Here is a 15,475-nt window from a genome sequence, read left to right as displayed (position 1 = left end):
ATCAGCAGGATCAGAACCAGAAATACAGTCGATAGTCCGACACTAAATGTAAAACCTTCTGTTATGGCGGATAGCAAGGCTGTCGGACTGTCAAGACGGAGGTATTGTTCAGTCAGATAATACGCCGTCATCCTGATTGGTGACATTAAATGTCATGTCGGAGTCAGATTCCAACGCTGTCGCTATGTTAAGGCTGTTTTTATGGGTTCTGTTGGTTTTTCCTAAAAAGAATAGCAGGTTTAGGATTGTTAAGGGTCGGATTAGAGTCATGACTGTACTTTTGGTCCCCGAGGAGCAACTGCTTATGTTACAGTTGCTCCCATTTGTGTGTGTAGGTGTGTGTGTGTGTGTGTGTGTGTGTGTGTGTGCTAGAAATCTAAGCAAAACCGAAACAAACATGAGAAGAACAAAATGTCCTCAAGTATCAGCATATGGGGTAAAAATGTATATTGTTCATATGGTAGATTTTAAAGCAGCACAAATTAGATGCGAGGCCAGAAACGTACAATCAGTTACATCATTTAAAGGCTGACAAAGTAAAAGATACGGAGACTTAACATGAGCGTGAATCAGTCCAGCAGTACAGTAGTTAGCTTTACAGCGCTGAAGCAGCGTTGTTGGTGCGCCGGCAGCTGGAGCTTCAGGGATGGAGATGGAGGCAGGGGGTCATTTACATATTCATAGATCTGCTCACATTCCAGGCAGCAAAGAAGGGATTATCTTTAGAGAAAACTTTGATAGACAGAGATGAGCTTTTAGGGGTTTAGTTACTGCCAGAAGAACAACGTTAATGAACCAAAATAAAAACACATGATCAGAGCAGTACGTTGGCATTAGCTGGTGTTGTTTGATGTCAAACAGGCCACGTGTGAGCACAAGAAGGGAAAGAGAAAGAAAGAGAAAGAGAAAGGCTGCAGGAAGTGTACATGTTCTCTGTTTCTTCTTTTCTTCTCTTTTATCCCAAATTATCTGTCATCATTAATGCAACAATTTCAATATTTCTGGAACTATTCTGCAGTTAAAAAGAAACGAAAACAAGCTCGAACAAGCAACTTTTAACCTCTAATTAAAACTAACTTTAGCAGGGAAATGGGAGATACATCCACGAGCTCTCCCCAGGTCTGTCGCTGCTGGCTTTACATCGCAGGAGGGGGAATTACTCTTATTAATTAAGCTGGGTACTTAAGGGACTGGCTTTGCATTTGAGAATTCTAAAATATTCAGCAATTCATGCAAAAAGGAAAATAGGATCGATGTGCAAAAAGAAACCGAGCAATTCCTTTTTACAAGTCTGTTTAGGAGGCATTAACATGTGCATTAGTCGGACACCACATTGCGATGCATTGCTCAGCTCTTCTCGGTAATTAACTGTGACAAGGCTGCGAGTTGAGCTTCCGAAGGTGATGAATTTATGCGTCGCTCTGCTACAGTATCATGCAAAAGAGGCTGAGCGTACGGATAAAGGTTGCACAGGTGATTTAAAACTCATTCACCTCCTGCTGAAGTTCGGGAAAAACACTGCAGGCTGTCAGACGAGAGATCCATCAGGACCGTCCCATTAGCAGACCACGGGGTTCCCACCTGCTCCGGTCCGACCTGCCGTCAAGGATCTGTGGCCGTGTGTGTGTGTGTGTGTGTGTGTGTGTGTGTGTGTGATACGCTGCATTAAAACATCCTTGTGTGCTCTCAGCCCTGAGGATCTACCGTCTGGGGTTTCTCCTCCCAGCACAAGCAAGGCCAGTTCTGCTGCCTCTTTCTAAGCTTCTGTCTTTTCACGGCCTCAGAGTGAGAGTCCTTGGCGGAGATTACGGCTAATACAGTCGTACCACATTTCATTTACAGCTCCAGCTCCTCCAGAGAGGAAAGGGAAGCCCCAGCGTGGCGCTAATGTCACACACACAGCTAATGGAGGAAATGACACCTAATACACACACACACACACACACACACACACACACACACACACACACGCTGGAGCTCAAATGAGAAACACCACGATGTGATTATGTTTTGTTTATCCAACACCAGAGACGTTGAGCAGCCACAGAGCGAGAGAACCGCAAATTTTAATCTGCGCCTGCACCGACGATACCAACATGAGCGCTACATGTGCGAATGAAGGTTTAATTTCCCTTTTTTTCCTGAATAAAAACTTTAAGCTTCTTCCTTGCAGCCTCCTTATCTCTGCTACATGCGTCTCATCCTCATTCTCGACAACTTATCTCTGAATTCACGGGGTGTAAGCTCTTCACGTCGCCCGACGCTTTCACGGCTGCCGTGACGGACGAGATGCTGGTTTAAACGCCCGCGCAGTGCTGACGAATGAAACGAGAGCAGAGAATCCATTAAAGTGAGAAAATGGAAAGGTTTAGTGCGCTTTAACTGTGCACTGGTTCAGAGAAGCAGAGCAACAAGCAGTCAAATGAAATTTGGCTACAGGGCTGAAAAAACTCAACGAAACTCTTTCATTTTGAAACGCAAGCTATTATTTTTCTCTGAAACAAAGCAGTGGCTGGTGGGGCGACGCTCCATTACCGAGCAAAATATCCATATTTGTCAGGGTAAGCAGTTTTCCTGTACACACATTTCTTATTTTCTGAAATAATAGGTATGCAAACAGCCAAGTTGAAACATATAAAAGCTCATACTTTGAAGAAGATTATGCTTCTTGTTGGCACTCCTTTTCTTTACTCAGCTGTTTATTTATTGAACAGGTACAATAAGCATGAATAAATAACGTGATGATGTGAGGGTGGTGGTTTAGCAAAATGTTTAATTTTAATCTTCAGTCTCCGAACATAAAATTAAAGTTTAAACACATTCCAGAAGCACGGTGCCAGGTTTTATCGGTCCGCTGGATGGATGCAGGTACCTGTCTTAGAAAAGGCTCCGCGCTTGATTCAGCGTTGCCATAGCTACGCCAATAAAACCTTCACAGGATGGTGCCAGATTCCTCAGGAGGTTATATGGCTGCCGCTGACAAGTCCCGACTTCTTTGTGACGAAGCGACACAGTGAAGACAAACTGAAGTGCCGGTGAGAGACCTGCTAAAGGTCCCACAGATTATAACTCATTTTATGGAGAGCGAGGTGACATTCAGGTTACAAATGGAGGCCGATAAAGCTGATGGAGCTTGTGATATCATGATATGAATGTGACAAAATCAATACTTTGTGTACTGGAACAATAAAGCATAAAGGCCGCGCAGTGAAAATATGTCCTGCAGTATTCAGCTGCCTGACTCACACACAGGAGACGTTGTTCAGTCGTAATGCTAAACTCGTGTCAGCAAGTCTACAAGGACGAAACTCCGGAGGCAGTTATTTGCAGCTCCTGTCATTTCTCGTCTTATCAAACTTAACTTTCCATTTGCATTTAAAAAGGGTTCTGTCCTTCGTAATTTGCATTCTAATGCTTTTTATACAGTTTTTATTTCTTTTAAACATGGTCATACATTATGGAAAGCACTTTAAAATGCCTTTGGATACGAAAAGAACAACAGAAGTAAACTTGACTTTCCTTTTCATGAACCAGTGAAACAGCCAATCATAAATGATTCAACTCTGGGGTCCTCACCTGAACGAACGTCTATCAAACTCTATTCTTTGTGTTCTGTACTCGCATAACTTTCTGTTTTATTGTAAACACCAACAATTAGCACGATTTTTGCTGGTGATGCACGATATTAAAATTCATTGCTGATACCGATGTTAAGATTTGCAGATCATAGAGACGAAGGCGCTGATGTTAGCCAATCATCGTTTTTTTTTGTTCATCGGACCGATACAGATATATCAGAAAAACACTCATATCGGCCGATACGATGTGGTCGCCGATATATGGTGCATCCCTAGTTTTTGCACATTTCTGTAAATACCAGCATTTTTAGGCACCTTATTGCTGTTTCTTCAACCAGACGTCACCTCAGTTGCGTGCTCTTTTGTACGTTGTCTCCTCTGTTGTGTGTAACATGTGAGCTACTGGATAACTTGAATCTATCTTCTGCTTTTCAAGTGTTTGCGGGAAAACGGTCTGTTCTGATAAGAGTTTGGTGATCAGACAGAATAACTGAAAACACCTCTGAATGCACTAAACTTAGAGAAACGCAGACAAACATGAATAAGAAGTGACATGGTGCTCTTGTTCACTTCTGTCCACTTTGCAGCTCAAACTAAGCAGTCATGGAGCCTCGAACAATGACTGACGTAAAGCTGCTGCTCTGGCGTTCAGTCTGACGTACTTTATCAAAATTAATTTCTGTTTACGCGGTTAAGGGAATGTACGACAATAATCTGAGACGCAATAAACACTGGTCTTATTTTAGATCCTCCGCTCCGTTCACTGTCTGAATATCACAGATTACTATTCCCAGATTCCCTCCTTTAGCCTCGGTACTGTACGCCGGTTAATTGGTTGAGCGGGGTCGCTCATTAAAAGTGACAGGTATGATCTCACTAGTTGTGAGCCCTGAGGCCACTGTGGCCAATCAGAGGAGCTAAACGCTCAGATGAGGAGAAGCTATTACGCCTGTGATCCCACGCTGCTGCATCGAGGCGAACAGATGGATGACCGGGTCGTCCTCAGTTCCCCCCCTCAGCACCCTTTGATATCTCATGACTGTTGCCATGGATACAGAGAACGAAAACACCTCTATGATTAATTATGAACAATATGGTCTATCTTCAGAGAGCAGTACAGTACATTTACAGTCGCGGAGCTCACGGTGTTCGGTTTAAGTTTACAGGTTCTGTTGTGATGTTACGATGACGCAGCTGTCTGCGCTGGGATTCGACGGGCTTAGATGCATTCTTAAAGGATGAAAGAGATGAAGGCGGACTGCTGAAAGAGGCAGTATGAGCCACTTCCTCATTACAGCAAGCTTTACCAGGTAGCTCCATGTGCATCAGTCAGATCCATGTGGTATATGATACTTAAGACTGTGAGAAAAGAGTTTTTCTGTCTTTGCAGTGTGGATTCAGCTTTAATTAAATAACAGCATTATCACTGTGACACGCTGGAGACTCTGAGTTTGGTGATATTTATCTTCACAACTTGGAGCAAATTTCATGCAAATCTAGAAGAGGAAAAACTGCTGCCATTCCATTTGTTCTTAAGTTTTGCAAGTACTTCCATCCTCAGCAACAACTTACTCTGCAGCCTGTATCATGCATTGCTATACGACGTGTTGCGGCAAAGTTTCAGGACTGGTGTCACAAAAGATATATTTCAAATTCAAACTACCAGTGTTCTCCTTCCCAGTAATCCCCCTGGAGTCTACCACCCTCCTCCAGTCTTCTCTTCACGCCGCCATGCACTCCTGGAAGGATTCTTCAGGATCCTCTCAGCTCCGTCCTCACAGCCATCTTGATGTCGTCCACGTCTTCTAAACGGGTCTCCTTGATGAGCCCTTGAGCTTGGGGAAGAGGAACCAACCCCACGGACCAAACCCATAAAAACAGCCTTAACATAGCGACAGCCTTGGATTCTGACTCCGACATGGCGTTTTATGTCATAAATCAGGATAAGGGCGTATTATCTGACTGAACAATCCCACAGATTTACTAACCGTTGATGTCAACCAACGGGCCCGTGCACAAGCTCACCGGTCAGTTAGGCGTGAAATCCAGCGATGCGTAGTGTTCTAACAACACACTAGTCCCACTCATTGAGTGAGTTTGTCCAACTAATTAAGTCGGTTTGCATCAGTTTGTTAGAAAACAAGTTTTCATCAGCGTTCAGGAAGTCACAGACCGACCAACCAAACAGACAGAGACAACAATAGCTCTGTGTCAGTACAAGCTAGAACATCCGACACGTTCCCAGGACAGACTGGTACAGCTCATAAAAGACTCCTGTGCTGTGACAATCGGCTGATCAATATCCTACATGTAGATAGTTCATTATAACAACTAGGAAGAATAATGAACAACTAATGAGCCTTCCAGCATCAAGCCCTCCTCGTATCTGGACCTCCGTCTTGACAATCCGACAGCCTTGCTATCCGACATAGCAGAAGGTTTTACATTTAGTGACTGTCCTCTGACACATCTCGTATGTCCCTCACTCATTTCTACTGTTGTGAATCTACATTAACATATAAATAATAACCTAATCTGCTGTACTCTGTGTTTAGTTCTCTTTTCTGTAAAGGCTAACATGCTAAGGTAAGATGGTAAAAAACTGTCGGTGGTAAACAGCATCAGCACTGTGAGGATGGCAGGATGCTGAAGGTACTTTAAAAACCTGCAGTGCCAACACAGGCTCACAGAGCTGCTAACATGCCTGCAGGGGTTCAGGTTTTTGGAGACTTTCTAACTTTTGCCGAGCTTAAGAATGGATTCTGTTAAAGTGTAATGCATCGTACTGTTAGTATTCTGTCACAAGGTGTGTGTGTGTGTGTGTGTGTCTGACAGTATAGATGAAACATCCTGTCTGATAAGCCGGTTCTTCAGGGAAACTCGACCTTGTCCGACGCGCTGACAGCCCCGCCGACATGCCCACCGCACCACCAGCTCAATTTTCTTTTTCCAATTCAGCCGTCCATCCGTGTTTTCATTTCCACCCGAGCCCTGTTTCTCGTGTGTCACTCTGTCTGCATGCTCCGATGTTCCTCCATTCATCTCGGCCTAATTTATCGTATGTGTCAAATAAAATGCCACGGGTGCAGACGTGTTGTCGCTAATCCAGTCGGGATCTTTCAGTCTCCCAGGACATGTGCACACGTGTTAGTGATCGTGGCAGCCAGCTAATACGCTTCAGTGGCTGTTGCTGGTGTTGCTTCTTATCTTAATTAATACTACACTGATACAGATAGGAAGCTAGATCAGCTAATGATAGCGGTGGTTACTGACAATGTTTTTTGTTTTAAAGATAGGTGCAAGAATCTGTATCCAGTCTTATTTAGTTTCCAGACACTCTGTAACAGGGCTGCAGTTATTTCCCCAGTTCCTGCTGCGGGAAACCAGATGGTCCAGAATGACTGACAGTGTACTTGTCAAGTAAACTGCTTCACTCCTTAAAAATAGATGGTGCTGTGCAGGGAGAGAGCACTCATCCCTCAATCCAAACCTTTTTTTTTTTGTCCTTATCATTTTAACAACAGAAGTTCTAACTTGTGTTCAAACTCATTTGCTGTGTCAGAAATGGCACAACAAAAAGCAGCGAATTCGTGTTTAATTATTTAAAATCGTGCCCCTCTGCAGAAGAACACGAGTGAAAAAGGAAGATAACGGTTGTTGTGCAACACCAAACTCTTAGTGATGCACACAGGATCCTTGTGTGTGTCTCTACAAATTCGTGTGCTGTTACACGCCTACAAACACACACAATATGGTGATCATCCTCAGCGATATGCTGTCAGAGCGGCATCCTCCCTTTGATGCAGTAAAGGAACCCAAAACTTCTCACTTGCATCTCAGGCAGTCGTATGAGAAGATGCAAACCAGCCTTCCTCTGTCTCATCCCGCTATTAAGACCACAATAAAAAAAACAAGAAAACCCGCTCGGCTCTGTTCTGGCTGTTGTCTACCTCGAGAGATAAATCCGCTCAGACGTCCACCACGTAGTTTCACTTAATGGGGTGCTTCAGACGTGAAAAATGCATTTTACGACAACTTTGCCGCTTTTGTGCATAATTTGTTTTTACTGGGTAACACTTTATAGTTGAGGGACTTTGCTGCGTCTCTTTGATATGTGCCCCAGTGTTTACGGAGGCACCTCCTGAGACAGACTCTACACGGTGAAGGAGCTACGAGCTGATGCACACGGCCACACTTACAGACACAGTAAAAAGAACAATAAACCCCTGTGTGTGTTCGTCCTCTCCTCAGGGCTCGCAATCAGAATATAGTGCAGCATTTGTTACAGAAATGATGTTTTCTTCTCTATATGAGTGTGTGCAGACATATATCTTTTTTTTTTTTTTAAATCCAGCAGTCTTGTTATTCTGCACACAAACCAGGAGGACATAAAGTCATATGTACAACTTTGGCATTTGCAGATCCTAGTTTGCTCATTTTAACTGCCACATTCCTTTAAACTCCAAACAAGCAAAAGAAAACATCCTGTTCATCATTTATTCAGGTTAGTGAGAGACGGGAAAGCACCTCCCCGGAGCAGCCCTGAATCTTAAAAACCGGCGAAGTACATAAACTATTTTTAGCATCGGCAGTATTCCAGCTCGTGTCTGGTCCAGAGGCAGCTGCTGCTTCTCTCCTCCATACTGGTGGTCAAGTGGTCAGTAAAACAGCAGCAAGAATATGATCCCCAGAGGCAGATCATCATAATGCATGAAGTTATACGCCCTGTATTCTGACTTACTGGATATGAACTTTGTATAACGTATATTAGTTTAAAAACCTCACCCTGACAGTGATACAGTGTGTTCTCATATAACATATACGCCTTACTTGGACCCACTAACTTCCCAAACATGATTATCCATGCAGGATGGGAAGTGGTATGGAAGTGAGATGGCTGTGGTCTCGTTGGACTGGCTTTGATCAGCCACAACACGCCCTCGAGTTCAGAGAAGTGGTCGGGCTGATGAGGCTTTCAGAGGGGAAGTTAACAGTCCTCCCAAGAAGAACGATGGCATCAGCTGTTCCAGAAAACTCACAGAAATGAGATCTGTTTACATGGAAGTGACAAAAGTGAGTTTTGTTCACTGTGAGGAAAGAACAAAGTAGTGTGATGTTGTAAAGACATGAAGCTAACTGATTAGTGTGGTCGTTACAGCTAAATCCAGGATATCGTTTTTTATTATGTGGTGTTACTAAACCCAGAGTCTCTGAATCTGCATATAATCACATGAAAGAGGCGACGCTGGTAACAGACGACACTGACAGTAACCACAGACATGAACAGACCTACAGAGGGACAAACAAAGGTCAGACTATGACATTAACCCTTTATAGGGCGCTCCTTGAAATACCTGGAAAATGAAGATTTCAACCTTAGGGCGTTATTGAAGGATATTTCAAGATATTTTTGTGACTTTAGAAAAAAAAATGTTGTAAATCCAGATTAATCAAGTTACCATGTATGGTAGTTACCATATATGGTAACTTGCCCGTCTACAGTTTAAAAAAAAGAGAATTTATAATAAATAAAAGAAACAGTAACAAAAGATTTATTTAGAATTATTTTAGTTTGAGGTAATGATACCGACACAACCCCTAACAAAGTGTTTATAAAGTTCATTTAGTCACATTTTTCTGGGGCGAAAACATAATTCAGACTAAAGCTAAAGCAGCTAAAGCAGCTAAAGCAGCTAAAGCAGGAGGGAAAGCTGCAAAAAGCCCTGCAGACTGTGTGAATGCTAACAGTCTTATCAACACCGCTGCTAAGCTATGAAGGCACAAGTAGATCTGACTGTAATTATAATACTACATCCTATTAAACTAACGTGTTATTTATATGAATTCTTCCAACACGGTTTTGTTCTTTCACTTGCAACCCTGGCGGCGATCTTGTAAGCAAGTAAAAATTAACATAAAAACACAATTTCAAGCTCAAAGTAGGCTGACTCCTATATGCTATAGAAGGTAAGCAGCTTTACATATTTCTCACAAGAAGAACAAACTACAAACCTAAACCACTGTGAGGAATTTAAAATATAACACCGGCTACAAACAAAGGAACTGCTGCAGCCAAAGTCAGGAAAGACAGCGTGAATACATAATTAATACGCTCATCAATATTACGACCCCTTTGTGTGAAAGCTGCTACGAGAAAGATCCAAGATTCAGTTTATTATCATCACAGGACTGTGAGAAGAAACACAGATGTGGTCCCTTTATGCCGCTCACAAAGAAGACAAACTATTCAAGTCATAAAAACTATTTTTACGGTGATGCAAGGGAAGAATCCAGTCATCTCACAAGACAGTTGTTGTTTGTTTTTTTCTGCTGGTTGGTGGTGTCATAGGAGCAAGTAAAGAACAAATACGATTCAAACTGATACGTAGGTTTACTGCAAATCCTATGAAGTCAACAAGCAGGCTATCAGGCTTCAGTGTTTTAATCAGCTTCTGTTTTAGACTCATTTAAAGGCACATACAAGTGAAGTGGCTCTGACACCATTTGCAAACTCTTATCTTCTCCTCCCACTATCTGCGCACTGAGCTCCACGGGACAGATGTACTGAAAATTTCCATTGGGTGAAAAATTATGGAAATGTTGGAATTTCAGCTAAAAAAAAAAGAGTCAGATGTCAGTTTCAGATGCCAAAGATCATTCCTACAAAGTTTCAACAGATTCTGAGATGGTCAAACAGCTGATCTCTCCTCGTCTCGCTGAGCTCACACGAAATGACTCCAACAGGAAATTCAGATTATGGGAGCTACTGAAATCTCAAGACTGCCATGACGTGACATACGAGTGTATAGAAACTTTTGTTCACGACTAACTAATGAACCAAACCCAGAATCAAACCTAAAATGACCTCAGATTCCTCTTTGTAGTCGAGGCCTATCTGTTTCCTATTTGCTGCTGGTCAACTGGATTTTTTTCACCCTTGAGAGAAATCGTGACAACTTCTCCAAGATGCTTGGAAACATCTACCGAGAACCGTGAAGAAACGAGCGTAATTGTACCCAGGAGAGCCGAGGGCGATCGCACCTCCTTCTGGTGGTGGGAACAGCCCTCTTTCACCATCTTCACATACGTTAAGTCCCTTTTGTGAAACAGTGAGTACACAACAATCCAAAAAACCCATGAAAAAGTAAAAGGACTGAGAATTTCAGCATTGCGTAATCGCAAGACTCTCATTAAAAAGTCAGATGTTGCACACGCTGCAGGGCTGTGGCGGCTGCGAGCTAGCGGAGAACGAATCTTCTCATTATGTGTGCAGAAAGTCTTGTCTGCACGGTTCAAAACTCTCGACATCTTGTTTGTAAACCAAACGGAATTCTCACATGTGCTCTCTGGTTTAAACCCACAGTTCTACCGCTGCATCTGCAAGGCCCAAAACCGAACCCTGTGGCCACATCCAGCGCTCGCAGGGTTCTGTGTTCGTTGCTCCAGTTATGTCTAATGAGTGAAGGGGGGGCGGGGAAGGGAAAGCCCTGGTGTTCTGCAGCTAAAAGCCCCACCATGGGATGAATAATGAATACAGATTCCCCATCCAGTCTATCCGCATACTAGTTCAAAGGCTTCCTGCCAGTCCATGCGTAAAGCAACAAGACACACAACTCTGTGGTAATGGCCCTCAAATCCAGGGGCCGGCCCGAGCCTACTGAGCCATGCAAATGCCTCGGCGCTGAGGACGGCGACGAGGAGGATGTGCTAAGGAGCCGCTCATCACATCAGGGGTGGGGAGAAGCAGCAACACAACACGAAGTACAGTAGTGTTGACGCTGAATGATGCTAACGACCTCCGTGGCGAGTCGGGTGAGGCTGTCGGAGGGCATCACGTATCAGCAGCAGCCACCACGGAAGGAGCTGCTGCACCGTTATAAACATTGCCTTCACAGTTCCTCTTTTTTGTTCAATTTTCTGTAGAAAGAAAAACTCATTGTTTCAGCAGGGACAGCGTATGTGTGTTTTTGATGTGTGTGTGTGTGTCTGTGTGCGTGTGTGTGTGTGTGTTTGTGGCCATACAGTCATTTAGCCATTCTCCTGATTAGACTGAAAACAAAAGCCGTGGTTATCAGCAAAGGAAGCAGCACTCAGCTTGTGAGCCCATCAAAGGAAAACATGTTTTTCTCTGCAGAAAGCAGCGCAGCTCAAAGCAAGAAAGAAAAAAAACGTGTAGTCAAAGCTCCTCTGGGAAGGTGCGATGTATGTCTGAGGCGCTTTTGCTTTTTTAAAAAAAAAACTTTCATTCCCCGACTTTCTCCTCCACCTCTGTTCCACACTTCTCTTCTAATCCCTCAACTTTCATCTCCTCCTCATTTCCTCACCTCTCCTCCTTCCGTCCGACTCTTTGCATATAAATCCATCATAAGGCCGGTTTCTTAGTGTCACTGGAATCCTGCTGGGAACATTTCAGCCCACCTCGGATCTCACAGCAGCCAAAGTGGGAAGGGACCAGCACCGGAGGGGCTCGAGCTAAAACCTTTGGGGTTTTCAGAAGGCGACGCTCACATGTGTGCTGCTGCTGCTGCTCAGAATAATGCAATTTACTGGAGTTAAAGTGAAACAGTGAAGGGCTTCAAACTTTCTTCTACACATTAAAAGACCTCCAAGTGTGGCAGGAGGGCTATTTATTGGAGCGGCTCGTTCTCGCGGTGGAGTTTGGAGTGTCTACTTTAATTACAACAGTGTTCGGCGCCACGCATGGGCGGCGAGCGCTAATTCTGCCTCACCTCCTCGACCCTGATAGACCGTAAGTGAACAGGAGAGGCTGATTACTGGACAACTGGCAGGACATCGGCCGTTTGCAAGTGAGAGCCAGTGAGGTTTTTGTGTTACACCAGTAATGAGGTGCTAAGACGGGAGTCGCCGAGTGTTTAACGGCGGCACATACGAAGCCACCCGAGCGTCTGCACGGGGGTTTCTCTGCACGCTGCAATTTTCTCTCACAGTCAAAACAAGAAACTGTTAATTGCTTGTTAATGTGAATGTGTTTCTCCTTCCACTGGGCTTCTGATGCACTCTGCTTCCTGTACAATAGCAGCGTCTCCAAATAATGACCAAGCAAACTTTTAAATAGTTGCATTTTTTTTTTTAAAAAGACAAAAGAAAATGCAAATCAGGCCTGTTTCCATTATCTGCTTTGAAGCAAATAAACTGCACCGTGTCATCAGAAAGTTCTGGTATGAGCTACGAGATTAGAAGAAACCGGAAATAAAACCAGGGCTGCAGTCCAAACGGCACACTTTACAGCTTCCCTTATAAACTACGTGCTGTTTCATGCAGTGTGCATCCAGCTGGGACAAACGTTCTCATCATTACATCGCCCTTAGAGTTTGACCATCGCAGTCTGAGAACGGCCAGAAAGACACGCAGGCCTGCACGCTGTGAAATTAGCACATCCTGTGATTGTTGGCATTCAAGACCTTCTTCTTCTATGGTATTTACTAAATCTGGCATACAGCGAATTAAACATTTTAAAGAAGAAGAAGAAGCAAATCTTTGTCCACGTACAAGAGGACATGTTTCATGTTGAACGGAGGCAAAGGCAACAGAACAAGATGATCCATCATATGAGCTCAATTTACATCAGAAACTCCCACTATACAGAACCCTGGAAGGGACATGGAGAAAGGAAAAAAAACAGGGAGAGGGGAAAAAATAGAGGCATCTTTTACGAGATTTCGTAAAAGTCTCATCAACCTTGTCAGATGTTTAGTGAAAACTGTGCCTCTTGGAAAGCACTGCTCGACTGTCTTTATATTTTAGGCTGGTTTCAAAATAAAAGTCTCGTATGAGGGGGAGGGGCCTCCACTGTCGTTTCTCCATACTGCCAAAAAGACCCAGAAGTACCTATAGTTGTTTACTTCTTCTTCTTCTTCTTCATCTGCTTTTGATTTGGCGTTTGGCATCGAACGCTCAGGTGCATTACTGCCACCTACTGGACTGGAGTTCCCTGTAGTTTTGCGAGATCTCATGAAAGTTGTTGCGAGATCCCGAGAAAGTTTTACGAGATCTCGCAAAAGATGCCTCTGTTTTTTTCCTCTCCTGTTTTTCCTTTCTTTCTCCACGTCCCTTCCAAAGTTCCGTATGCATCAACTCATTGTTTAAAAATAAAAAAACTCACATGAGCATAAAAACGTTTTAGTTTTTTTTCCCTGAAACTTGACTTTTACATGAACTTTTTCTAATGTGATACTTCAACAAGCTCATATATATACAGTACAAATGTGTGCTCGCGTCGTGTCATGCCCTCTGTATGTTACAGGACATTTATTGGGGAGTTTTTTAGGGTTTAAAGTCTTATCTACAGCTGGATAATGTGAATTTGAGTATAAGAACAATTCAGCAGCATCACTTGATTTGTTCAACGTGCTTAAAGTAGTTTGTTTTACATCTCACATCTCTTCTCCCTACAGCTGCTTTAGAAAACAGGATTCACTACATGCTGGATTCCTGAAGCGTATGTGGGAAACACATGTGAGCTTTTCCAGTTGTCTGCTAAAATGTGAACTATTTTACATTCTCAGCCATTTGCTCAAAATCCAATTATCTGAGAAGGTGACAAAGATTTAAATTCATCCTGATATTAACAAAATGGCTCCATCGCCAGTAAATCGGAAAAATAATGTTCCACGCCAGACTTCCTTCCTATTTTTAAAGTAGTTTTACTATCAGGTGTTTCAAATAAGATAAAGAAATATAAAAAACTAAAGTTTAAAAACCCTATTTGGCCAATCTTCCATAAAACAAACTGGAGCTGTTTGTGTTCCTGTAGATGTGAAATCCTGCAGCACTCATTCATCTGATGTCCAGTTATTTCAGCCACTTAGTAAGTAGTAAAACAAGATGACTCCATTAACTCCAATGTCTGCTAATTACTGATGTTCCTCCTCCAGTTCATTAGCAAAACATGCAGCGTATTGTTATCTGATAATTGCTGATCGATCATCGTCAGGGGAGCTTCGGCTATGACGGAGTAAATAAAGACACTGACCTCGTTAAAGTTGGCCACCTCCTCGCAGTTCTCCGCTATGCGGCTGTAGAAGGGCAGACCTGAAAGATGAGGAGGAGTTCAGCGGTTAAAATATGGTTCAATAATGTCACTGTGATCGCTGTTTATCTCAGTGTGAGTGGGTGGACTCACAGCACGGGGCATTTATAACAGCACAGCGCTCTCCGTGTTGATCTGCTCGCATCAGGGACAGAATCCGGTTTCAGGGTTTTAGTCACAGAAATTAGCAAATAATTGTTGGATTTTTATAGGATTAAAAACCATTTTGTGGAGAAAGCTAACACACATGCTGCTCCGTGCTCTGTTTATTTGCCAGACATAATCACATTTTATTTCATTTGTTTGCAAAAACGAGCAGTAAGATGAGTTCAGAAAATCCAACAAATAACTGTTTCTGGTTCGAGCAAATAAAAAAAATAATTGAAAAAGCAGTGTGCATTTCAGATCCTTGTCTGTTGTCCAGGGTTTTCAGGAAACTCAGGGCAGACGATGACAAATAATAGTTACTGGACGCAACTCAAGTTCTACGAGCACAGAGGAACTAGAACAATGGAGGGTTTGTTAGCTTATGTAGGCAGGAGAGGGCTGCTACTTGACAAAAACATCAAGAAAAAATGGTGATTATCGCCTTCAAAGAGCTTTGCACATCAGTTTTTTAGGAGTGCCCACTCAGGCTTTTCGCCCCAAAACAGACCTGAAAGACGTTCTATAGGGATGGTTCTGCAGTGACACAAATCTCTGAGTTAAAGGCCTAGAAAGAGACAATTGTCCAATATTTGACATCCATCCATCATCTATACACCGCTTAATCCTCACTAGAAGGCAGGTTCACCTGGACAGGTAACCAGTCTATCACAGGGCTACACTTAGAGACAGACAACCAAGC

General features: G+C 43.2%; 1 protein-coding gene across 1 annotated transcript in view; it reads right to left on the bottom strand.

Annotated features, from left to right (window-relative positions):
• otofa (otoferlin a) overlaps nt 1-15,475 on the bottom strand; it is a 108,417-nt gene that overhangs the window by 72,625 nt on the left and 20,317 nt on the right. The window contains exon 2 of the mRNA XM_008296053.1: nt 14,572-14,630. Within this exon, the coding sequence (XP_008294275.1) occupies nt 14,572-14,630 (59 nt within the window). The remainder of the gene's footprint in view (nt 1-14,571; nt 14,631-15,475) is intronic.

Source organism: Stegastes partitus, unplaced genomic scaffold (genome assembly GCF_000690725.1).
Source record: "Stegastes partitus isolate 25-593 unplaced genomic scaffold, Stegastes_partitus-1.0.2 Scaffold1097, whole genome shotgun sequence".
NCBI lineage: Eukaryota > Metazoa > Chordata > Actinopteri > Pomacentridae > Stegastes > Stegastes partitus.
Note: the sequence above shows the minus strand (reverse complement) of the source record. Positions and strands in the feature narration are given on the sequence as shown.